The sequence below is a fragment of the Seriola aureovittata genome, chromosome 15 (assembly GCF_021018895.1).
Source record: "Seriola aureovittata isolate HTS-2021-v1 ecotype China chromosome 15, ASM2101889v1, whole genome shotgun sequence".
Classification (NCBI taxonomy): Eukaryota; Metazoa; Chordata; class Actinopteri; order Carangiformes; family Carangidae; genus Seriola; species Seriola aureovittata.
Genome location: NC_079378.1, coordinates 11170707 through 11197435, shown reverse-complemented (window position 1 = coordinate 11197435; position 26729 = coordinate 11170707). Strand labels below are relative to the sequence as shown.

The 26729-nt window shown below is 41.8% G+C and overlaps 3 protein-coding genes across 3 annotated transcripts in view; 2 read left to right on the top strand and 1 right to left on the bottom strand.

Annotated features, from left to right (window-relative positions):
• Positions 1-2679, bottom strand: part of stk32a (serine/threonine kinase 32A) — a 63292-nt gene extending 60613 nt beyond the window's left edge. Inside the window, exons 1-2 of the mRNA XM_056397251.1 lie at positions 2354-2679; positions 841-1199 (exon numbers count right to left, since the gene is read on the bottom strand). Coding sequence (XP_056253226.1) covers positions 841-892 — 52 coding nt within the window. The 5' untranslated portion in view covers positions 893-1199; positions 2354-2679. The remainder of the gene's footprint in view (positions 1-840; positions 1200-2353) is intronic.
• Positions 2680-6010: 3331 nt separating this feature from the next.
• Positions 6011-11028, top strand: zmp:0000001268 (CYTL1 domain-containing protein). Its single transcript, XM_056397697.1, has 4 exons — positions 6011-7791; positions 8152-8196; positions 8487-8633; positions 9646-11028. The coding sequence occupies exons 1-4, from the start codon at positions 7639-7641 to the stop codon at positions 9688-9690; spliced, it is 390 nt and encodes a 129-aa protein (XP_056253672.1). The 5' UTR covers positions 6011-7638; the 3' UTR covers positions 9691-11028.
• A 1653-nt stretch (positions 11029-12681) lies between these two features.
• Positions 12682-26729, top strand: part of stk10 (serine/threonine kinase 10) — a 41642-nt gene continuing 27594 nt past the window's right edge. Inside the window, exons 1-2 of the mRNA XM_056397006.1 lie at positions 12682-13276; positions 23808-23972. Coding sequence (XP_056252981.1) covers positions 13118-13276; positions 23808-23972 — 324 coding nt within the window. The 5' untranslated portion in view covers positions 12682-13117. The remainder of the gene's footprint in view (positions 13277-23807; positions 23973-26729) is intronic.

The following is a 26729-nucleotide window of genomic DNA, read 5'->3' as shown; positions in this document are numbered from 1 at the left end:
CGTCAAATGAGCTCAGTCGAAAATAGATATTACATGTCAACTTTATAAAAAGATTCAAATCTACAGTTGAGGAAAAACCCAGGAAAGCCACTTCACTTCTGACTAAATCACTGACTCATATAACTCTGACTTATTTGAGGTGCTTGGGGCGCAGCCAGAAAGGAAATAATTTCAGAGACTGACACAGATCAATAAATTCACATTGTATTATCTACTCAAGGCACAAAGAAAACGAGAAATAAATTCAAACCGAGAGCTTTGCCAATCAAAATAATAACTCAATGCCAATGCTGACCTTGATGGCAATCAGTCTGAAAAAATTCATAAGATAATAGCTTGGCAAGATCCAAGCAAAATTTCATTCATCGTAAATATAAAGACTTTTAACAACAAAGTCAAAATTCAAGAAAAATGTCCTGAAGAGTTCCATGAATATCTTTTGGGTTTCAGGAAAACAACTTTCTATTCTGTTCTTTTCTGTTCCCTCAACTACCTTTTGCATTAATATCCAACGCTGCGGCCACATCAATGACAAACTGTGGCTACAGCAAAGGGGTGTTCCTCTGTAGCATCGCTGAGAATGACTAATGACAAACCTAATTAGCATTACATCAATCTAACCAGCTACTGGAAGTGCACTCAGTCTTTTCAGGTAATAAGAATAGCTTGGCACATCGATATGGCTGCAGAAAAAGGTGGACAATGTGTTAAACGCCGCTCACAACTTGTGTCATTTCAAGTTCCTTTTAACCACTTTCCCCTGTTTGAGTCACAAAAGTACAGACAAACGAAAAAGAAGAGTCGTCACATTAAGGATTTTGGTTTGTTTTCAACACTCACCCTCGTCCGTGTCATCGGTGACCGGAGCCTTGCTGGACTGTCCGAGCCCCATGACTGCTCCTCTTACAGTTTTCTCCTGTTGTGCTCCCTCTGCTCAACTCAGCATCGAACGGCTCTCCCTCTGACACGCACTCATAGCCTGGTCAACACTAGCCCCTTACACACAAACATACACACACACACACACACACACACACACGCACACAGGCACAAACACAGTCTCACGTGCTGAACTGCTCAGCTCTGTCTGTCCTCACTGCCGTTTAAACGAGCGCAGGCAGACGGACGACTCTTGCCAGCCAGGAGGAGGGTGGGTGATGTGTTTGTGGCTGTGGCCCTCTGTTGACTGAGAGTCTAACCTGTGAGGGGGAGGCAGGAAAACACAACACCACCGGCACAGTGAGGGGAAGGAAGGACAGAGAGAGGGAAGGAGGGAAGGAGAGGAGAAAAAAAAAAGTTAAAAAGAGCTTCTGAGACATGAACAGCATCTAATGATCAATGGAAAGATCAATGCCAAAATTTCTTAGATCAAAAACAGAAAAAAAAAACATTGCTTGAAAACTTAAATGGTCTGCAATAATAGCAGGAGAGCAGTTACATTCATTTCAAGGGGAAAAATGCCTTTCTTCACTACTTTTCCATAGGTCTTCTTCCTCCTGTCTTTCTTTCATCTGTCCATTATCAATTATTAAATCCTTATATTTTAATCAGAACAGGATCCCACAGGAGCAGCATCTACGGCACATGAGTGATGAATGGGTAGGATCCGTTTTCCCATTAGGAACCACAAAATTGGAGGCTTTTGATTTATAGTTTGCTGGTGTTACGTCCTATACTCTGAATGGAATCCCTCAGGCTGCCCTCTTCAGGACGTGAGAGTTCATGAGTTTAGGCTGCAAAATTTTATTCCACAAGCAGCAGACAAAAATATAAATAAATAAAAGACTGCTGCATCATGAAACATGTAAGCCTGAATATGGAGATTTACTGAAGCGTACAGTCATGTCATTACATCATGTGTGCTTCTTCCAACATATTCTTGTAATATAGCCTCATCCTGGTGTCGACAGGGAGGATGAGGTGGCATAAAGTAAGTTTATTCAAGTTATTCATGTTGCAGCTTTACTGAGGTCAAGTGAGCTGGAACATCGTTTTAAACTGAGCGACGGCTTTGGCCCACAGCAACACTGAACTGAGTCATGAGGTGCATTTGTGGGTTAAATAGGCAAACTTCAGTCATTATATGGCAACACTCAATCCGCTCGGGGGAAACCCGTCTCATGGATGTCATTCTCAGACTGCATGATAAGGTCACCCCAGCGAATCTGGATATCCCTCTTGGGTTGAATGAAATATTCAAAAAGTAGTGCGGGAAGCCGCATTGCTGAGCTCCCCGCAGAGGACATTGTGCTCAGAGCCCTTATCTGATCAAATGAGAGAAACATGCGCTGAATAGAAAGTAACACCCCCCAAACCCCTCCCGCATCCATGCAGGACAACTGTGGGCACCTACCTCTGAACGAAGCCGGTTCCAGGAGCACGGGAGCATTTCCAGCCAGGTTTGCTGCAGAGGTGTGAGGCGACAGCGGAGCAACAGTGCGGCTCAGAGCATCACTTGTCCGGGTCCGGTGTTCGGACGACGACGCACCGGGACACCTGCCACCCGAAAAAAGAAAAAAAAATGGGAGACCACGCAGCGAGACGTGACTCGCGGGATGCGCCGACGGAGTGCGATGCGAAAACACTAACTGTGTCTGAAGAAGAGAGGTTCAGGGGGAGGAGGCGGGGAGAGGGGGACTGCTCTGCTAGTTGCTGAGATGAGCGACTGACCTCCACATCGCAGCCTGTGTAATGGGCTGGCTCCCGCCGTGCGTCTGGAGAGGCACGTTTCGTAGGCTGTGAGGCTGATGTGCTGTAGCTGTGGCGCTGAGGGTTCCCTGTCGTTAGAATTCACTCATCTTCAAAAAAAAAAAAAAAAAAATATATATATATATATATATATATAACGATACATAAAGTTGTATTCCCCCTAATGCATTCAGGGAGACATTATTACTACACGTCATTATTACAAGTTCACTGTAAAGTCAGTTACGCACCACAGACTCAATATACAGCGCCTGTTAAGTTTGTATTTTAACATTTTAGCCCGAAATGATCAGGTGATCATCCTATCAATATCCATTATGACCAAGCACATTATTTGCCTATTTCCACAGCGTCTTTACTTGCATCCAGTATTAAAGATTATCTAATGCAATTATTTTTATATTAAGTATCGCCATAAAACTGTTTTATAATACTATAGCCTACTTTATTAAAGTGTTTTTTTCCCCTCTTTTGTTGCCACAGTAGAGTCAGAGGTCATGGTCAGCTTTAGAACAGCTCCCCCTAGAGGTGATGTTGGTTTGATACCTGGCTTAGAGGCATTTCAGCAAGACAGATTGTCGACAATGCTGTTTCAACACTGGGACACCAGGTGAGGGCCAGTCTACAGTCCCTTTATAGACGAGCTGAGTCCGCTGCCTCATAATTGCCCTTCAAGATATATGGAAATAGTAATTATACAGGGAGAATAATGGGCACTAATGTCTCTCTGGTGTTTCATTGCAAGTCTACGTTGACCTCATTGTCCTTTATGTTATTGATTTTGTTTTTAAATCTCCTTAGGTATCAGTATAATGTTCCTTTTAATATTAGTAAATGATGGAAAACACAGTATACCATACACAGTATTACCAGCATTTCTTTTTTTTTGTTTTGTTTTGTTAAAGCAGCCTGTGAGCAGAGATATATACACTTGGTTTGGTGTAGTATCACAGATGGAGAACTGAACATGCCCACTGGGTATGGACCCCCTGCACTGGAGCCTCTTTGTGAAGTGACTTTTAACATTTCTTTTTTGTAAGTCAGTTAAACAACCACAAAAGGACACAGAAAAAAAACAACACTAAAACACACAAAGGCAGACACAACACAACTTAAAAGACATAGAGAGTTTTAGACATGAAATGATTGCAAAGACATGTAATACGAGATTCAAAACAAATACAAAAGGACTAAAAACTGGAGCGATGCCATGGTTTGTTGTCTTTTTGGTTTTTTTTTTTTTTTTGTCTCTGTGTTGGAGTGTCCAGGGGCCCCTAGCGTCTTACTTTCACACCACTGAAAGTTGACACTGTAACCTTTAAGCCGAGTCTATCATGCTTGGGCTCCAACACATCGACCGTGCAGCTGCAGGACTGCGAGGCTGCGAACGAAGCTCTAGACACCCAGGTGGAGGTGTTGAAGGCTAACCTCCAAGCGCAGGAAGAGCTCTCTATACCAGGCTGGAGACGGAGAGTAAACAGAATAAATCTCTGTTAAAAAAAGGGTAGAGCATCTCACCGCCCAGCTCCTGAAGAAGCAGACCTGGAGACTGGAGCTGAGTGCGCGGCTGCAGCAAGAAAAAGACACCCATCAGCAGCAAGTCAAGGCAGAAAAAAAGAAAAAGTTTAATGCTGAAAGGGAAATAAAACGGCCAGGAGATGATCTATGGGCTGAGGAGTGAGCAGCATGTCTTCTGTCAGGAGTTTGAGGGGCCTGACAAAAAAGACTGGAGGGAGGAGCTGACCTCAACCAAGCTCAAGGTTTAGGAACAGATCAATTGGGCCCTCCAGAGAGAAACTGCCCAGCCCAAGGAAGAGCTGAAGCAGCAGAAGGAGTCCCTCACTATTTTACAGGCACACGAACTTGTGGCCAAGCCTGAAGTCTCTGAGGAGAAACTTCCAGAGAAAAAAAAAACCCAAAAAAACAAAAAAGAGGCTCTCGATCTGGAAAAGACTCTGCCACACGCTCGGTCTGAGGAAGAAGAACAAGGAGGGGTGAGGGAAGGAGTCCACATCCAACTCGGACTCCTTCCAACATCAATGGCTGTATACCACAGGGCAACACGGTGGCTAAGTGGTTAGCACTTAGCCAGACCACAGCCGATCAGCCGGGCTCTTTCTGTGTGGAGTCTTCATGTTCCTCCCCTTGTCAGCACGGGTTTCCTCCCACAACCCCAAAGACAGTTCAGGTGAATTCGACACTCTAAAATGCCCCCAGTAAAGTCAATCAAAACATTTCAAAATAAGAGTTCTGCCTGTATGGCTGTATTTTGTAGTAGTTATACTGGATTTGACACATTTAAGACATGAAATAACACTGCTTGTCTACTTACTAAATAGTGCACTACTTTTACTCACAAAATGGACAAAAATAGGGTCAGATTTATGCACTATATGGAGATCTCTGATTCCTCACAATCTGGGCAAAAAAAGTTCTTTAGATTGCACACGGCTTTATGCCAACAATCCCAAATGGGTGTCACATTTTATTTTATATTTAATACTTTATATTAATATGGTATCATAAATGTTCCACACCCGTCAGTGACAACACATAATGACAGTGATTTATAGGTTTCCGAAAACCTCGTGAATGAAAGGAATCACAAGTGACACAGCCTATATTTTACCTGCCCATAGCACAAAGTGACCGTAACCCATCTCAAAGGGTTCAATAGAATTTTGATTAATACTAGTGTGATATAAAAGTTCATATATTCACATATAAAACTTAAGTAGGTGCTTCTGCTATAGCAAAATACACTTAAATGTCTTTAAATCACACATCAGTCACTGAGGGAGTTGGACAATGAAACAGCTCTGTTGTAATAATAACAAAGGAAAGAAATCCTAATACAAACATATACAAACAGCTTGTTGTGTCATGTCCATATTCTCTTGAGAAAGTGAATGAGTGCATGGTGATTGTAGCCCAAATTTACTGTACTTAACGTCTTTATAAAGGCCCTGGATGCCACAACTAAAATAATGTAGTAAAACTCAAATGTAAGATTACTCACATACTTGAGGCTAAACTTCCACAGCAGTTGGTAACCTAACCTAACCTAAAAATATGGGAAAGTGAATAACTCACACAAATTCAAATTGTGCTCTACGAATTTTAAAAGTGCCTTCACATTACGATATCATCTCGATGATTCATCTGCGGTGAATATCCAGGGCGCTAAAAATCAGAAGGTGTGTTTGCCGCATTAGAATTTGCTGCGTTTTGGGAAGATTTCAGTCCAATCTCTCATCAAACATTAACTTCCGCAGCCATTAACTTCTAACTGTAAAACACATCCATCCATTATAAGAACTGCCTTGTCACCTCTGTCCCATGTTAATTGAGGAGGCCAAGGTCGAGAGGAGAAACGGCTGAGTGGTGGGACTTTGGGACCAGAGTTATGCTTACAGTGCACACTGCACATTTTCTTCGTCTTTATGCCTCTCCGTCATGCCGAGACACACTCAGTGTGGGCCATCCATCTTCATACAGAGGGAGGGAGGACAGACCTCCAACTCTTAACACGCTATGAGATGTAACGAACATCACTCAAAAGAAGAACAATCCCCGTTTGGGTGTTTGGCAGCGTCATGGAAGTGTGCCGCTCTTTTAGACGAGATGAGTGATGACAGTGTCATATCACACCTGGGCCGGGACCAGGTGAAGCTATTTAACATGCAGGAGGCCTCAGCGTGTGCATGTGTTGTCCTAGTTTTGTAAGTGATGGTGTTTTTTTGTTTTTTTTTTGCCTGTGAACAGAATCAGTCATAATTAAGTCCAGTTTATATTAGACTAAGATTAAAAGAAAGGGATTTATGCAGAACTTCAACATGATGCTTATGGAGACTGGACTTTAAGAATGTATATGAAGAGTTGACGTCTGTGAAATTAGCCCCATCTAGTGGATGAAAAAAAGATGACAGTATGACAGCAGCCAATATTTCTACAGCAAGGGTCTTGGGGAAATAGAATTTACAGTAAATCTCACTTTTATGATCAGTGTTCCAGTAAGTATTAACAGTTAAGTACCACCCTCCTCCACAACACAAAAATGATTCATTATGGCAAATATAAGTGTATTGGGGTCGGTGTTATCAAAGCTTTTATATTGAAACTGCATGTATTTCAGGTGACATGTTGCACACTTGAGGTTTGATTTTCTGACGGAAAAATTCTTTAAAACATTAAAGACCTTAAAAATGTGTTGCACATGTGTTCTTGGGTTCATAAATCCACCTGACTGGTAAAATCAAGATTGGCAGGATTAACTTCATGTTTACTTAAGTTATGAATATGAAATAAAGTATAATGATTAATGATGATTATAACTCTGGTAATCTGTTAGTGCCCACATCAAAGTTCATGTTAATGGCTGTGTTTTGCTTCTCTTTGCTTTTTCAGTTTCAATAGAAATTATGAAATTTTAAGGTGGAATTTTCACACAGGAAATAACCAACGATCTAATATGTTTATCGGGACAAAATAGTAGGAAAATGATACTGAAGTGGAAAATTCGGCTGTTGGTAGTTGAGGTGCTTTGAGAAATTTAGTACCGCACTGACAAGTGCAGACAATGAAGATGCTTATACAGTGATGGTAAATAAAATCAAATCCAGATTTATTCTTGTGATTTAAGAAAGATCGTGCTGAATATTCATAAGGCAAAATACTAATTTATATCGTCTCAGTAGTAAAAGTTTTGGAGAAGAAGCACAGTGATCCATTCAACCTCGCTTTGATTCTTCTGTAAGGACAAATGCTGTCTTATCTGACACAGTCGCTCATCTCCCTGCAGTTGCGTAATTACTATGGAGTAAACAGAGGGGTGTGTTAAAATCTGTCCGCATGCGTACGTGGCTGCATGTGTGCATTTAGTCACATAAAACAAACAAAGGCTATAGTACCTTGTGCTGCAGGTGAATCATGGCGATCTTTAACCACTTGTTGCTTGTTTCATCTTTGGTGCCGCTGGTGCTGAGCTACCCTTTCTACCCACCGACATGCTACACCAAGGTACTGAGCATGGCACGAGAGCTCACCCAGTGGGCAGCAGATTTGAAGAGGGACCCTGAAACTGTAAGTCGATATTTGTTCCACAGAGAGTAGATTTTACTCTCAGGTTGTGTTTTTTTTTTTTTTTTTGTGTTATATTTAATGGTTTTTTTTATATGCTCTATTAAAGACAACATTATAGATAGTTATTTAATCCCTTTATTACCTGGATATACTGTATATATATATATTCATGTTTAATTTAGTTTCAATTAAATCAGATCAAAGCATAGCAGGCTGAATGTGAGCATGTTTTAGTTGGTCAATAATGTGAGATAAGTGAGTATTCTCTGAGCTGGGATGGATATAAGAGGTGCATTAGATTATGATACCAATTTTGAATTTGGAAACTGATTTCTGATTCATGTTGTTCTGTTCATCCAGAGTCTCTGCATGGCACACATGCCAGATCTCTACCTTGATGTCCATGTAAGTATGATTATAACAAAAACCTATTTATTGTGAATCAGCATGTTATTAGATTGAGTTTTTTGTGTGTGAAAGGTAGCCATTTTTTTTTTTAAAGATAACAACCATCAACAAAAAAAACCTGTTTTCTGATCTGCACATTTCTCTGTTGTTTCTTCTTTCTTCCACTCTGTTTTGAGAAATCTGGCTGTCCTAACATTTTCAACACTAACGTCTGTGGGTATTTTGACTGCAAACCTCAGCTTCTGTAAATCTTGCGAAGGGACACTAATTGCTACTCGTGCTGTCAGAATGGTTGCGTGATGTACAAAATGAGGACCTACATCTCCTTGGTGGAGGGCCTGCGACAGCGCCGCTGCGCTTACACCAGAGACGTGAGGAAGCTGGGCGTCACGCTGAGACAGCTCCTCATCATCATGTCAGAGAAATGCCACGGGGTAAGACGAGACCAAACTGCCTAAACAAGATCAACACAATTTGATTCAAACTGTACCGTAAAGATGAATTGATTTTTGTCATGAAGTAATTACCTTCGATTATATTTGGTGGGGCAGAAAGGGAAGTGCAGCACAGACCGATGTCTCAAAAGAGTAATTAATGTGATATATTTCTCCCTACATTAGAGTAGACTATCGATACAGCTTCAAAAAATACGGTTTCTCATCTTCAAAACAATCTAGAAGTCTAACAGTATGATAAATCCTTCATGTCCAAATTTATCGCAAGAGTCTAATGATTAAAAATAGTCCATTTGTTTTCATGTAGATGGATCTTTGCTTTTAACACAACAAAGCATTTTGATTTGTTGGGGTGAAATAAAGCTGAAGATGTGTAGTCTGTCTCCTGCCCTGATCTCCATCATCACCATCTTAGTCTTTCCAGGGCCATAGCCTTTAACCTGTCACTGTGTGATAACCACAAACAGTGAGATAGTACTTACACTGCTTCATAGCTTACCTCTTCTTTTGCACCGATACAACCTCATCCCGGATTCATCTGATCATTCCAAGTTGTTTTCAGTCACACACTGGGCTGCAGATTGTTTATTGTCACATTTACATGAAAGCTGCGATTCAGCAGTCAGGTGTACACAGTCTGCATCAAACTTCCCATTATAGATCCATAGATAATTCAAAAAAAGATTATTCCATATTTTAAAGTCACCTATAAATAAACATATAGCCTATCCACTGAGCCAAAATGAAACAGAAACAGTCTGACAAGACACAGATGAGATGAGTTTAATGGGTCACTCACTGAGTCATCTCACAGGATTAGACAGGGTTTATGATGCAGATTATATAAATAAAAAACATTGAGTGGATGATCATGAAGCCATATGAAATTGAGCTGCTTACAACAAAGGAAATCTAAAATTTTGAGTGAAACCTTATTCACTCGCACATGCCCGACCCAAAGACATCTGTCCCACCTTTCTTTTTATTTTAGGACTTGGTGTTCACGATCTTTGACTGTGCTGCGCTGGAGCGCTAACACAACCGGATCCTGGAACCACAACAGTCACAATCTGCTCAGGCTGAGAGGAGAGACAGCAATACAGTCCTACTGTACATTCTGCAAGCCCCTGCAATGGTTGGGACTCAAGGCTGATGTTAAGTTTGGATCTATGGTAACTATGGTTGTGTAACTAAAAGAAGTGTACTTTCATCATCTGTTTTCTGAAGATAATGGGTGCTATTGCCACTGATTACCACATCTCTCTGACTGAGGAAACATTTCATATAATAAACTCTATTAAAATGCCTTTTTTTTAAATTCTCTTTTCATATGATGATGCTGGTCTCTGAACTCTACTGGAGGGATACACACTATTCTTCCATAATATATTCTCTCATTTTGTGAAACCTTTTTTTATTACAAAGGTTTGCTAGTGGCTCCTTACATTGGATTTTGGACTTGGTTCAGTGTTGAATGTCATTCACATCTCTCACTCCTTCCTGTAAAGTTGAGATGTAATATATGTCAAATATAGGCTACTGTAAATAGAATCATGGTTATCACAGTTACTCAACACATACACTCCGATATTGAAATCCATCTACCCTAAAATCCTTGCTCTTCATCACCCCCGGTAAATATATATATATTTTTATCAAGCACAACAATAAACACAAACACAACAATATAATTTATAGCATCCAAATATTATAAGACACAATAAACCTGATATACTGTATATCATCCTCATATGATAAAATATTTTATTGTTCTAATTTCTCCACCGATAATATAATCTATAGGTCTAATTTCAGGTTAGTGAGTTCACTCCCCTGATTCAAGCAAAACACTGAATATATACAGCAGATGAAGCCAAGTTAATGCTGGCAGACATTTCATCATCGTACTGCAGGGAATTCAGCGGTGTTACTAACAGCATTAACAATGGTCACCCTGAAACAGAAGCAGCTAAATGGAATTAAACCACCATTCGTTTTATCGTTTAAGCCTCTGCTTTTTCTACTGTCACATGTCAAAAACATCTCCTGTGAAAAAGGCCTATTTGTTAGGACATTTCTGTTTTTATTTTTTATTTTTAAATCATCAGCCCCCGTCTTTTATTGTTGTGTGAATGGATCGAATTTACTAAAAACGAAGAGAAAGTGCTTCAAATGAACATGGCAGAGCTTCCAAACCGAGTTGGACATTTGCATAGTCATATGAACTGTACAAAATAAAAACATATATACAGACAGTGATGATAGGTCATTACTGGGATGGGATTATGGGCTTGTATGGACTTGTATGAGCTTGTTTCTTTACTGTTGACTAATTGTCCATTTGGGGATTTACAGTCTCTCTTCCTCAATGTATTTGTATTAAGTCTAGACAACCATGATAACCATGTTTAAATACCCCTAAAATTGATAAAACACAATAAACCTTCTCTCAGTAACGTGAAAAAATATCCCCAAACGGTATGCTTCTGAAACTCAACATGGAAAGTTATGTTTTCCAACCCGTTTAAACTGATGAGCAAGCAAAGCATTACAGCACCTTCACCACCGCCACCAGTCTTCCTGTCCATAATTTGTAATTCAGCAGTCAATTGTTTGGCTAATCTTTCCACAGAATTCAGGGAGAAAATCACTAATGCAAATGAGATGGTAAATGAAGGTCAATGAGTTTCATTCTGAAACGATTTAAACACTCTGGGGGAGGGGTTAGCTGAAGTTCGCTGCCTAAAAATTCAAGACCAACATCCTCCATAAATGTCAGCATTGTGTTAAGGCATAGATCGATACTAATGAGGTTTGAGTTTCATTTTAATGACAACAATCATTTGTATGTGGAACAATGGATTAGTCAGACTTTATCTTATCCTTTCTTCTAAAAGCATTCGAGTCCGCCTGAGGTAAATAACACAAGTGACGGTTACATCACATCTGTTGTTCAAACACCTCTTTGCTTTTTACTTCTGTTCCTAATTCTTTACTTCTGATGCTGAAAACCTCAAGTGGGTCAAAACGATTCAGTTGAAACAGCAAAAAGTTGTACTTGATTATGTGAAAATACAAATACAGTATGACAGAAGGGACAATTCCTCACAGACTAGTTTATACTTAAACGCCTTTGCTGAGTGAAACGTAAAGATACCGGTGAAGATGACAGTTGGAAAGCTCCTGAGACGGTCAACTCAAGGGCTAAAAGGTTACAACACCAGACATGGAGTAACTTTTTGATACCTAACCAATGAACAGTAAAATTGGTGAAAATTGCTATGAATCACTAGGCCCTGTAAAGATATTCCAGTTCAACATAAAAAAAACAGGAACTGGAAACACTTAATGTTTTCTTGAGAAATGATTTCAACAATTATTCCTCTGTCAGTTCATTTTCTCTCAATCAGCTGATCGATTAATGACAAATCTTTTTCATTCAGGCTGTTCATAGTTGCCAGCCTGTCTGCTTTTGCACATTCATGCTCCTCGCGCTCCACAGGTAGGAGTTGGCGGGGCTGACCGTGCCCGTAGAGGGCGCTACAGCACCGCCTGTGCAGGTGAAGTTGGGTATTCGAGCCAGTTTGTGGCTGTTAAATGAAAAGAGAAGAAACCAAGGTAAACTAAAGTAGCCCATAATAAACCTGACTCTCACTCTTGTTGTTCATTGATAAAAACTCAACCTATAACTAATAACATTAACATTATGATGCAGTATGATTGTAAAAGAACAGGGAAAAAAAGTCACATTGAACGAATAACTGCATTTACCTGGGTCCAACAGAAGTTGAGCAGTTTCGTGTCATTCGTTATGTGTTTATGTCCCAGCTGTTTGACCCGTGGGAGACACCGGCTGCTGTCAGAGGACACGCCCAGCGCGCAACCCAAACCGGACATGAAGTCCTTTTTACCTCGTCAGTGGTATAATGACGGCGGCTTGTTCTTTTCAAAGAAACTACATTTCCATGACGGCAGTGAGGGGCGGGCTGTTGAGTAACGAGGTGGGGCTTCCTCTCACGGTTTGAAGCAACAAGTCGCCCGAGCAGGCAGAGCAGCAGGCTGGCAGCTCCTCCATCGTGTCAGCAGCGGCAGGTGGTCACCGCGCGTCCAGCACACTCACCGCAGCCTGTGAATGGGATTATAACATGTTTTAAATTGAAGAGCCAGCACACCAACACCAACAGATGGAAATGGACGGAGTCGAATAACTTCTTTGAACTAGCTCACTTCTCCTTTTTTTTTTTTTTTTTACTTTTTCTTTTCTTCAAGACGCGGAAAGTGAAAGAACTGTAAATTGGTAGACAAGTGTTTTTTTTGTTTTGTTTTTGTTTTTGAAGGACTGCACGTCTCGGCGTGCATGACGATCTTTGAGTAGAGCTCCGAGCCCTTGTTTTTTTTTTAAGTTGTTGTTAGTTTTTATTTTTATTTTTATTTTGAAGCTGAAGGCTCGTGCATTGTAAATAATGGCGCTCGCTAGATTCAGCAGAATTCTTCGTCTGCCAGCTCTGGAGATCAAGAAGAAAGTGAAGCAGTACGAGCACGTCCACCGGGACATCAATCCCAACGACCTGTGGGAAATTATTGGCGAGCTGGGCGACGGCGCGTTTGGAAAGGTCTACAAGGTGAGTGTGATTGCAGGGGCACGAGACACCTGACAAGACTGACCGTGCTAGTGTAGCTCTGAACTGATGGCTCGCTCACCTGTTGGCTGCCAGTTCAGCCCCATGCTGTGACATTAGAAGCTTCTTGAATACTCGCTGTCGTCTCTTCCAAAACTCATAGTCACTCTAATGTTCTCCCATAAACACATTTTTGTCTGACTACTCTGTCTGAGGTATTTCTAAGATGATGGGTGGTAAATTATACATTCCATAAACCAATTACCTTTTTGAATTAGGGTTTCAGTAGTTCTTTTGATGCTTATATGTAGCTGCTCCTCTTTGTTACCCTTCATTGCCTAGGGTGTGAACTGCTTCAGATCACCTGTGGGTGCTTCACTATCCCATAGTTGCTGAGACTATGACTAATATCTCAGCAATGTGGCTTGTCCTGAGTCCCACTGTAGAACAAACTGAGGAAGTCACTTCAACTTTGGGCATCACTGAACAGTTTTCCTCGATCCAACGCTGCCAGTGGAAGATAGAAGTTACCTGTTTAGAGGAACAGTCTATCATGGTGCTTGTGTTGGTCTGAGATTGTTCACTTCCTCCTGCAGTTTTGACAACAATTTGAAGTGGTTGTGTTACTGGATGATGTTACTTATGATCTTCTGCAAACATCTGCAGTAATCACCTTTCCCGAGTCCTGCCTGCCTCCCTCCTTTGCTCCCTCCTCCAGTCCTTGCTGTGAATCCAATGTGAAGCCACAGAGACAGTGAAAAGCACCCTTCATTGGTTCTGTCTGTTCCTTCCTCCCAAACCTCAGCAGCAGCAGCAGCAGCAGCACTTTTGGCTCAGAGGAGTTATTTCATCTGGATGTGTTCGCTGGTCAGTCCCCTCTGTGAGGCACGGCACAGGCCCTCTGTGTCCTCACTGCCTCGCGGAGCACAGTGAAAGCCTTTGACACATCGGGGGCCTCAGTGGAAGAAGTGATGCCTTAGCAGAGGTCTGCATCGAACAGAAATATGCAGTCTTTGCAAAGGAACTCCACCTTTTTATTTAGGTATTCCATTTTCCCCCGGACAGTTTTTTACAGGCGACATGTTTGAAACAACACAAAAAATACTATTAAATTCTTGTTTATGCTGCCACAGGTCTGAATTAAACGTGATGTCAGCTGACCGATAGTGCATGTGAGACATCCTGTGGATAGTCTTCTGACAACACAGAGAGAGTAATGCATAAACACAAGGGAAGCAACCAGTATACCATGGCGACAAACACTGCATTCAGTTTGTTTTCTAAGAGGCTGCGGGACTGACTGAACACTGAGGTGCTTTAAGTTTGAAGAAGCCTTTAAACTTTAAGCCTTTTAGCCTTTACATTGCTGAGGAACATATTCAGATTGTCAAACTAAAAGCCACGGATGATGTGCAGCTTATCAGTGTGTTGTTTAAATAGTTGGCTCTTCCTCCTTTCTTTTATACAAACGTCAACCCCAATGCTTTGGCTTCTGTTTCCTATTCTTGAGTGAGTTGGAGGAGGACGGCTTCACACCTGCAGCTGTCAGATGGGAGGCGAGGGAGGGAGGGAGGCAGGCAGAGTAGGAGTGGGAGCAGATGATGGCCAAGAGAGGAAATGGTGGGACTGCATTAAAGGGGGACAACTTCCTCTCGCAGCTCCCAAAACTCTGAATAATAAGCTCGTCCGTGGGAGGGGAAGGCCTCCAGTGGGTGAATTGTGCATTTTTCCGTCGTTAAAGTCTTTGATAGAGCAGGCGTGAAGGGAGGAGGCTCAGCTGCTTATCAGACCTTAAGGGGCAAGAGTCGATTTAAAAAAAAAAAAAAAAAAAAGCAAAAAAAAAAAAAGCTGGTGTTGGATGTGTGACAGGCAGCAGAAGGGCAATACTGACGGTCTCTTCTTAGGAAAAAAAAAAAAAAGTTTCAATTCCTGTCCTTTGCATGTGGCAGCGACCCTCCCTCAGTCACTTTCTTTTGTTTCCAGCATCTGTCTTTGAGATTAAGCACAGGCCTCTGCGATTGTGCAGCGCTGGTTGAGGGGTACAGACAGCGCTCCTGTCACACTGACTCTCTAAAGGTTAATGTCACCGCTGGGAGTATAAACACTCAGGACGACTCGAGCTGTGCGTGTGTTTATATTGCAGAAACACTGTGAGGGAAGGAGCTCATAGAATGCGATGTAGTCCCCCAGTTATCAACGAGGCTACATCCTGCTGTATTTCAGCTGTCGGTGCAACTGCGCTTGCCTATTCTTGTAGGCAGTGTGCTGCGGAGGAGGGGTCTGAGATCAATTTTGAAGGGGACACAAAAAATGATATATGGTGATTTTCTTTTTAGCTTTATCTCTTCAAGCCTCTTAAATGTTTTCATATGTGAATGTGAAATTGCTTTTTGGTTAAACTGCTTGACCTCGTTTCATTTTTTCTAAAGGGGTTCACATGCCAAAAAGGTTAAGAACTGTTGGTTTACTGCCGTGAAATGTTCTCCTCCTCAACACTTCTAACTTGAATTCAAATTCTCAAAGACCTATATTGTTTGTTTGAGCACAGTTTGGCTCTTAATGAAGCACAGATATCTTCTTGGTTTGTATATTCACTAAGTATTCAGATAACTTGATTTGATTCAATTGATGGATGATATTATGGTCAATTAATTAAAAAAGAAAAAATACTCGGTACACATGTTTTAACCAAGATAAAGAGAGTAAATGCAGATTATTCATTTTTTAAAATGTGGTTGCGTAGTGCATGTCCATACAGAAGGAAACAAACAAGCTGTTGTTTACATCTCAAGTTTTCTGTGTTATAAGGTTACAGTAGTGTCCACCACCAGAGCAGCAGTGACGCACAGTAGTTAAAACAGAGAGGCATGAAGGCAGTGTTTCTAACTCATGTTCTGATCGATTCAGCCCAGGAAGTAAATTTGAGAAATGTAGCTTCACCCAAAGACCTGGTTTCTTGAAAATATGTAGCCGTGACTTTGAGTTCTGACCACAAAGAAATGGTGAAGCAACCTTTTAACTTTACCAGAGCATGCTGAAGTTTGGCCTCAAGAGAAGAAGGGACGGACGGCTAAATCAGTGTTTCTTTCTTTACTGCTGCAGATTTAGACTGCAGTTTGATTGAATCAAGTTTGTCATGCTTGAATTCCTTTTTTTTTTTTTTTTTTAACATGTCGTAAGCCCTTGAAATGTTGCACTGTGTTGTGCAAACTTCCCAAAAATAATATACTGTAATGCCACAATACTGTGGTGATTCTTCAAATACACCTCAGGCCTTTCTGTTTACCAGTAAGGGTCCGCTTCATTCTTCCAGTCATGACAGGAGAATGTCTCACTTCCTGTCCATCCAGTGTGTCAAAGGGTGTTTTCTCTGTTTTGTCTTGTCTATGCGTGCTTGCACTTGTTGCAGTGAGCTCGGGTATAGAGAACGTGTGTGTGTGTGTGTGGCTGCAACTGAAGCATGAAACAGAGGAGTTGTATGGTTCCCCTCACTAATTAATGAGCCACGTGCCGCTGAGCACATTGCCCTGCTGCCACTAGTGAAATGTTTCCATAGACACGCGGCGGGCTGCAAGGTTACACTCCATCAAATTCCCATTGTGGGATCAAAACCACAGCGCGTCTTTTCCCCGCTGGTCTGTAATGTAAGAGACTGTCCTCTAAACCTGGACTTTAACTGTGGTAGGGGAAGCGCAAGCGTTTGAATTTACAATTCCAGCTCATTCGGACACTTCAAGAACAACATTGTGGCTTATGCACTTCCACCAGATCCAGATTATTATCTGGATCAGCACCTAACTGTACAAACTTAAAGGAGTCTGATTGACTTTCAGATGCCAGAACAGGTCTAATTGTCACAGGGGGCTCATTTAGAAAGGTTATATCTTAAGATTTTTTTTTTGGTTTTTGAAAAGGTATTTATTTATGCACATGAACGCATGAGGTCCTTTACAAAGCCAGATGTCGTGGGAAACCTGCTTTGCTTTTATTGCACGAGATAAGGAAAGCGTTGTGCTGGTCTAGTTTAGAGTCACTCGCAATGACAGATGGTGGAACGAGTGAAAGGCTTAATGGAAGTGTTGCTCTAAACATGATGATCCTCTTCAGTCGAGTGAAAGCAAAACACAGTGGGTGTCACCAGAAGGCTGAGGAGGGAGGGGGAGGAGGGGCACAGGTTGCGACATCCTCTTTGCGAAGGAAAGCCACAAGGTTGGTGCGAAACGCTATCATTTAAATTTAGAATGTGGCAGTGTCACAGAGACATGCGCTGTGCTCTCAGCGAGACCATCGTCATCCGGGGGGTTTTCTGGGTCTAATCTCAGGGGGGCAGCTGGATGCAGGGTGACTGATAAGAGCCCTGGGGGGTGGGGGGGGTGGGCTCGGCATGCTTCACCCTCATGGTGACATTTGTTACTGGCACTTATAGGAAAGCGTCTTCTGTGTTCCTACGTCCGTATACTGCTGTTGCTTATGAGCTTGTGACAAGCTGGTGATGCAGGACTTTCATGGGAATTTATGATACAGACTTTCAGTCCAATCTCAGACTTTATGATCAATGCAAGAAGCAGGATATCAGCACATTTCATTTTCAGTAGCAATGTAGCTCCACTTCAGAGAGTTGTATGTTTTATTTTGACATTTTTCTTGGATTTTTCCTCTCCTTTTTCATTTAACAGTGAAACGCATAGTAACCATCCCATTCACTTGAAGTTATTTCAGATTAGTTCGAGATAGAGTTGCACTGAACAATCTGCCGTCTTGCAATACCTGTCTGAGCTTGGTTTTAGCAGCATGCTCTAAATATGAGTGTGCAAACCCTCAAATCTGTTCTTACTTGCATTGGGTAGGCTGCAGTCAGGAAGTGCGTCTCGTTTGAGACGAGAGTCATGCTTTAAAGGTGAAACACAAGGCCCCGCATGAGTATGAATGACTGAAAAAAGAAGTGAAAGCGTGGGTTATATTCATCATATTGTTTTTTGTGCGGTGTTATGATTTCCTGTCTCATTGACCTGCTTTGCTTTTGTGACTTGTGTTCACATCAAAGTTTTTGAGTGTGGGACATTTTGCAGCGCAACTTTAACCCTTTTAACCCTGAAAAAAAAACCTCATTGCTCTGCTACGTGCTTCTCACCCAGCTCTGTAAACACATCAATTCATGCTTTCATGCAGTGAGTGGGTTGTTCAAGATGGAGGAATAAGCTTGTCCTTTGATAAAGAAAAAAATTGAGCATCATTCTGATTTTTGACTTATTTTCATTTTCTGGATAAGATACAAATACATGCATTGCTTATTATGGAAGGTTTTAAGTGAGACAATTCCCTCTCTTAAAACTGCACTCTTTAGTTTGATTACACAGACAAAAACATCCTTAACCCTTGACCAGTGATCAGGTTGTTAATGGTGTTAATAGTGACTGACAGCAGGTTTAACAAATTTAAATAGAAATTTGGTGCATTTTGTTATTGTGATTTAGATTTTTTTTTTCTCTAAACTTTTTCCAACCTCGGTCGCCCACGTGTAGCTGTTCAGCATGATTCGCTTGTGCACTTTGTTCATCTGAATGAGACGTCACCACTTCCACAGGCGTGTGCTGTTGTACAGAGGAGGAGAAGGTTTTTTTTTTTATTAGCTGCTGTCATTATGCAGGAGCCGAGAACCACATCTTTGTTCACAGATTTACGGGTTTATGATGGGGCAAAGGTCTAACACACACACACACACACACATGCACACATTCCCCTGAAGGTTGTTGTGTGTGTTTGTAGAGACTATAACACAGTATGCAAGCTGAAAATACTTGTCAGCATGTGGTATGTTCATTCAGCCAGGAGGTGAATGACCCAAGGGAAAGTCCTCTGTGTGATATCAGTTATGTGAGGGCACTTGGTCCATTGACACTGTGATTAATTATACCTGGTTCTTATCTTCCTATATATATATATATATATATACACACACACACACACATACACATAGCAGGTTATATTTAAGCTTGATATTGTAACTTTGAGTGTGAACTCTGCCTTGAATCCTGCACGCAGTAATCATTAGTACCTTAGTCAACACAGACACAGTATGAAACATTATTTTTCCCAGCCTGATTCATTTTGAAATGGACACACACGCGTGGCTGGGAGCGTGTGCTTTTCATGTCTGTGTTTACTCAGTCTGCCAGCACATACAGTGTGTTTGTGTGGTACTGGGTCAGTAACATCTGCTTTTACAGCTTTTCGCCTGTCTAAATCTTTTGTTGAGCAGCAGCCGGCGTAGCTTCTCACTCATGGATTGTGGCCTTCACGCAGGCAGTTACTGAAAACAGATGGATAAATATACATGACAGATGGGGAGGGACATTCAGGCAGGGGGGGGGGCAAAAGGTGTACAGTGTGGCAGACAATGAGTGAGGCAGGGTGGTAAAAGAAGCGCGCATATGGTACAGAGAAAAAGGATTAAAGACAGGAAAAACAAAGATGGAAGGCGTAAATGAAAATAAAAGAGGCTGGATGATAAAGAGGGAGATGATGTAGAGGCAGCCTAGAATTTGTGTTATAAAGGGATTTGGGAGGCACTGATGAGCACTATAACTATAATCTTCATTTATGCTCCCAATTTGTTAATTTCACACTGCAAGATAAAAGAAGAATATTTTTTGCATTTAGGCGGAAATTGTAATTTACTCGTACTTTTCTTATTTTAGCGTCTCTAGGTTTTTGCTGTGTTAGTCTGTAGGTGATCTGTGTCACAGTTTATGTGGTCTAATAAGATATTATGTGACGACCAGGATGCCTGAAACATTTTATACAATGTTAAGTTTAAAATTTTGCTTTTCAACTTATTCAAACTTTAAAGTGTGAATGTGACTGTTTTTTCTGTCAGGCCGGGTCATCAGGTAATCCTTTTGCACTTAACCTACATGAAAGCCAAGTCACTAATGAACAGGGAAAAAAAAAAAACATCCAGGGAGAGATCTGGTGAAACGAGCCTGTAAGGCGGAGCAGAAACGAGTCCTTCTGCTTCACCATGGAAACCAGAGCCAAACAAAGCCGAAGACTGTTGGTCTCCTCTGGAGGAGAGTGAAGAAGTCAGTGGGTTAGAAACAGTGCGGCGTTGTTTTCTCTCGGGATGGCTAACAGCAGCTACAGTATGTAGTTAAGTGTAGCGCTTCTCCCTCAGCCCTGCGGTTGTGTGCTGTTGTTATGTAATAATTTACAGTGTTTTCTATAGTACTCTTTTCTCTGTACGTGTATGCGTGTGTTCGGTTTTTTCTTTCTTTTGTTTTCTTGTCACATCATATTGTAAGTAGGTTTTAATGTAGGTGCCGCCTGGGCCAGCTGATAGCAGTATGTGTCATCTATTTATTTACTCTATAACTCAGATGGGTTGTATAGCAGTTAAAGCTGTTGATAGTGTGGAAACTCTGCCAAAGTTACAGCATCCACTTACGTTACAGGCACAAGAACACATTATCCCTCTGATGTGTTGTTAAAGTAAGACTGTTATTATATGAGATACCATGTCTGTTTGCACTCAAAGACAATGTAAAGAGTCTCATTTTTGGTTGTGAAGAAATGAACATGGCAGATCCCCAAGTGTAAGAACGGTGGGGATAGTACGTCAGGATGTGACGTATGGTTGGCAGCGGACTCTAAATGACCGATGACAATGGCAGAAAGTGTTGAAGAGAAACTAAACATTAGTTCAAACTAATCTACCACCACAGCTTGTAATCAAAGACGTCACTCAGGCAGGAATTTGCGTTTGAGGGGAGAGGCTGCAGCTGGTCTTTTTTAAGCTTGTTAAGATAAAAAAAAAAAACATTCAGAGGATGGGATGATGCCGCCTCCTGCAGTTATTTCCTGGTTTCCCTCTTGTGTGTAAACACGCACAAACATCCACACGCGCTTGTTCATTGATGTCACGCGAACATGTAGAAAGTCGGGTCGTCCCATGTGGGACACAATGAGGCGTTTCAGTGTAATCTCCTCTCTGTGCGGTGTATACAGTCGGTTTAGGTGCACACATAAACAAACTCACATGTTTGCATGCTATGCCTGAGGACCTTCATTGCATTCCCCACACCACACACACACACAAAGGGACCACATAGATACTGGAGGCTCAGTTTACCCACTTTGCCCCCCCCCCCCCAACCATCTGAAGGCCAGAGGTGCATTCCTCAGCCGTGGTCCCACTGAGATGTAAAGGTGTGTGTGTGTGTGTGTGTGTGTGTGTGTGTGTGTGTGTGTGTGTGTGTGTGTGTGTGTGTGTGTGTGTGTGTGTGTGTGTCACCATGGAACAGGGGGTCGGCTCTTAAACTACAGGTTAAAACTATAGAAAACGGCACAAAAAGTCTCAAACTTGCAACTCCTCATATGTCTTGATGCATAATTGTATACAAGTTGTGAAAAACCTGACGGCTCATTCAGAACTCTTTTTGATGTGCTGGGAGCCGCTCGTGTCTGTGAGGCTTCTGTTCCATTTGGAAAATACAGACAGGTAATTTCCCACACGCATTAAACCCTGCAGTACTCCTACTAGTTCATGTGTAAGACAGCCGTCATCCTGTTGGTTTGTAAGTCTGAGACGTGACGTGAGGAACAGAGTGAAGAAATGATGCTTTGAATGTGGGAGAAAAAGAAGCGGAACAGTGGTGCCGTTCTGCGACAGGTGTAATTGAACTAGCCTTATTTTGGTGATTTAAATATCACCTGTTCCTTTTTGAATACTTTGACTTTCACTGATGTGAGGGAAACACCTTCTGTAGTCACCTTAGACTAACTAGGCGGTATCAATTAATATGTATGAGAAAAGGCAGCATCTATGGAAGATGTTTTTACTTTTACTTAAACAATTCATTGATTGTCAAATTAATTATTATTATGATTAACATTATTGTTAATGTTGCCAGTCAAATAATTGAAAATCTATCAATTTATTGTATATATATATATACAATAACACACACATATGCATATACAGTGTATCAGAAACCAGGCGGTGAGTTCGTTGAGGCTGATGTTGCTGCAGGAGTGAGTAGCAGGGAGCTGAGATGTTAGCAGAGGGGGAAAAGCGTCTGGGCTCTGTGTTTGCTGTCGAGGTTTGTTAACTGACTGACTGACTGATGGTTTGATGGCGGCAGGAGATGTCCTGTTGACTCACACTGTGGGTTACTCTGGTGGGGGGTGGGGTAGGGGGAGGGGAGGGCATTTGGGCTTCTCTGGAGCTCTGTTTGACAAACACACTCCGACACACACACACACAGTCATGGTGAACTGAGATGAGCTTTAAAGAGTGTGTGTTGCTGTGAGCCTGGGCCTGTTTGTTCAGATGTTTTCCCACAGCCCCTGTAAAGCGTGGAGGCATCAGACCCCAGCAGGCTGTTTAGTCTGTCGACTTTCTGCAGGTCGCTGGGTCGACGCGCGCGCTCGTACGCGCACACAGAAATACGCACAATTGCGTCCCCTCCATTTCTCAGCGTGACATATCGCATTGGCATTTTCACCCTCATGCTCGACACCCTGCTTCATTATCCTTCAGGTGTTTCCAGCTTCTGTAGAGAAGTAGTGTAGGCATGAATCACGGCCGTGCAGCTCTCCGTTCGAAACTCTGCTTCTTGGCTTCAAGTCTCGGCTTGTCTGCGGTTGACATGAACCTGTGGTTCTGACTGCAGCCGCACATTAATGTTGCGTTTCCCCTCAAAATCTCATCAGTCGGCACTCGCAAACATTGTGTCTCGTGCACTGGGGTGAACATCATGCGTCTGCTGCCTTGTGCTTCACTCTGAGTCACTCTTATGGCTTTTGTTCGTGTTTTGATGCTTTTCCAGAGAGGCACTGAACAAACCTCCTCACATTTACATTTGCTTGCCTTTTATTATTCAGAATTATAAGGAATCTTATGTCTATGTGTGTGTCTTAGTTTAGCCATATTGACACTTGATATGTTTTATGGTTCCTCCTTTTACCCTGTTGCGCAGGGAGGGTGTGGAACTTCCTTTCCTGTTTTGTTTCTAAATGTAAGTTAGTCAACATTTTAATTGCTGTCCCATGCTTTTTTGACATTTCGGATTCCCTTGGGCGATAGCTGGAACAGAGAAGTCCAGCACAAAGTACTCAGTGGTTCAATATCTGTAATGCAAACTGGGAATTTACTAAGTTGAGAGGCAAAATGATAATAGTGGATGTCTTTATTTATTAGAGATTTATATTGTCTGTTTGACTTTGAGCTTTTCAACCTTTAGTCCTGCACATAACTGACAAAAGTAGTTTAGTAACAGTGTGATACATTTTGTTCTCCTTTATATCACACAGCCATACCCAGCTATTAATATTTTATGTGGAAGGTTAAAGGATAAAAAAAGAAAAAAAAAAACTGGAGAAGTGAAACTCCTAGAGTTCAGTGGATTATTTACACTGGAAAAAAATGCTGTTTACTTATCTTTGCTAAGTTTCATCCGAAAAGAGAGGAAGTAAAATGCAAGAATCCTTCATGATGCATGTTGAACTTATTGTTTCTGTCTCACTTGTCTTTCAGGCCAGGAACAAAGAGACAGGAGTTCTGGCTGCGGCCAAAGTGATCGAGACAAAATGCGAAGAAGAGTTGGAGGACTACATGGTTGAGATCGACATCCTGGCTAAATGTGACCACCGCTACATTGTCAAGCTGCTTGACGCATTTTACCATGACAACAACCTGTGGGTAGGTGATCACAAGCATCTTGGTCATGCCAACCAGCTTCAAGGGTGAAACCACAAACCTGTCAACCTTTCTCTTTCTGTTTCATCTCTGTCACTGAACACTACCAAATATAAAAGACTGAACAGACTTTGCATAGAGCTCACACGGTTTGCTTAAAAGAACGCCCCCCACCCCCCCACCCCGTGCTGCCTGTATGGGACTGCTGTTGTATTAGACTGGTGCATAGTGTACCAAAGGGACCTTATCTCCTGTCTACACTGTTACCTTCCTCACAAGATGGTATTGTTCTCCCTGTGTTGAGGAGTTTCTGTGTCCATCCACCAAGTTTTCTTTGCAGCCTTTTCCAAACAGATCCACAGATCCAACACACCAACTTGAATGATCAGCGGGGAAGTGGTAAAACAAACCTTTTAGACATATCCGTTGGCACGCTCGTGGGATGCTCATCTGCTTTTGCCTTTTTTGTTATTTTTATTGCAACATTATCTCATCTAGACTATTTTTCTCCCACGTATGAAAGCTCTGTTGGAAAATAAAGATTAAGAATTAGTGGATTGCCTAAATAGGAATGACAGGAGACCCCCCCGGGTGACATGATGCACCAGAAATGACCCAATCTTACCCTGATGTTACTGCAAAAATGAAGATCGGTTTCAGTTCACTGTTTTCTGCTCTTGAGTTATTTTTCCTCTCCACACTCGCTCTCTGGGTCAAGTGTAAACTTTTCAACTCCCTCTTTAATCTCCCAGTGTATCTGGCCAAGACAAATAATAGTGACCTCATGCTGGGGCATGACTTTCGATATATGGGGGAATTAGAAGGCAGCATTGTGACTAAAGATAGTTGTGTTCTTTTTAGAATAACAGCATGTAGAAATTACATTTCACTTGTGTATGTTGAATACAGAAATTCAATTCAGGAACCCAGTGAGTGGACTGTCCCTCTGTTTTTCCAGTGTTCTTTCTGTGTTCAGTTATCAAAACAGTGGAAATTGTTAAGTACACTGTTAAAATTATAATCCTTAAGATTTCAGTCCTTGATTTGGTGACACGTGTGGTTACTGTGGTAACAGCAAGCACTCTTTGAGCAGCTACTTTGTCAGGAATACAACAGTGGACAGACTTGTGTCAGTTTCCAGTGCAGCCAAATGATATCATGTGAGCTGAATAAAGGAGTCAGCCAGTAAAAATTACAACTGCAGTCTAATTTCACGTTGCACACATCATAAGTAGTTTTCCGCACAACAGCAGTTACCTTGCTCAGGTCGCCTGCAGCTCTTCGTCTAACAGCTTGCTGAAGCCGCTCATTCCTGTTCCCGCTCAAAAAATTCAAATTGATTTGCTCATGAAAAATGTTGACGAAGACCATTGGTATATTTTATAGATGATTTTTTTTTGACGGATCACGATTATCACTTTTTTAAGTTCAACAAAACATGACCAGCACACTGATGAACTCCAGGAATGACCTTGAACTTAACAAAAAACACAAACACACACACACACACACGCACACGCACATGCAGCTGTGTCACAGCCTCAGAGCCGGTCATAGTTGTGTTGGCCATAACTGGAATTCTTGGGCCTGGAAGGTGAACGTCCCCCATCAGTCAAAGCTGGACTCTGTGAGTCTGTGTTAGTTTGTGCTGATAAGTCAAATGTACAAACATCCCTGTCTGCAGCATTCAAACCACATGCTTCCTGTGTGTGTGTGTGTGTGTGTGTGTGTGTGTGTGTGTGTGTGTGTGTGTGTGTGTGTGTGTGTGTGTGTGTGTGTGTGTGTTCAGACTCTCAGCTTTTGCTTACTATCTCACTTCCAGGCTAGGCTCGGACACTAATGTTTTGTCTAACGTTATTCTCCAAGTCTCAGCCACATTTTTTTTCTTCAAAACTTACAGCCAAAATGGACACATGAGCATCTGACCAGCAGCAGAAAAATTATATATAACACGTCGAAGTGAACAAGCTCTGCATATCATCGCTGGAAGTGTGTGTGTGTGTGTGCGCGCCACGCCTTACAATCTCAACATTTGGCCGGATGGTTGACAGTCAAGCCTCAGTAACCTCCGGTTGGGTGGACTAGGCAGGGGTGAGATGATGCATTCCAGTGCCGACCCACCCGTTCTGCTTTCTACTGAGTAAGAGAGGGATAGAGAAAGAAAGAGAGAGAGACAGTGAGAGAAGGGCTGTTTGTTCCCTTTCAGGAACAATCTGGTCTTGAGGCTAGTGAGGCAGCCAGGCCAACAGCGTGAGAAAAAGAGGGCCTTTAATATGGGGATGGGACTGCTGATATCAGCACACTGAGAGGAACAAACAGAGAGAGAGAGAGACGGAGAAAGAAAGGACAGAGAAACAGAAAGACATAAATGACAATAAAATTGCCTGTAGTGATAACCAGCCATGCAGAAAGTTTTTAAATTTTTATTTTTTGCTGAGGTTTTGATTTATGCTGCCACACCAATACAAAGGAGGTGAATGGAATTCACATCCATTCTCAACCCGCAGCAGTTTTGATGGGAACTGTTTCTTTGACAGAAAATAGTTCCAAATAAAACTGTTGACAGTGCAGCCCTTTGATTAATCAGAAGAACTGGGACTCTGTTTCTGGGAAGTGATATTATTGTTGAATTAATTAATCAAATGCAAACTTTATTTTGAGCGCCATGAAATTCCATAAACCTTTGCTGCATTTGAGTGGCGTTGAAAATCTCAGGATATCTCATTTGATACCGCTAGAGGTAACTGACTAAATTTTGGA

Bases quoted from the DNA above. Each gene is read 5' to 3' on its own strand.
- zmp:0000001268 (XM_056397697.1), top strand. From the start codon at position 7,639: ATGGCGATCTTTAACCACTTGTTGCTTGTTTCATCTTTGGTGCCGCTG. The intron at 8,197-8,486 runs GTAAGTATGATT...TCGTGCTGTCAG, and splicing joins ATCTCTACCTTGATGTCCAT to AATGGTTGCGTGATGTACAA. The intron at 8,634-9,645 runs GTAAGACGAGAC...TTTTTATTTTAG, and splicing joins TGTCAGAGAAATGCCACGGG to GACTTGGTGTTCACGATCTT.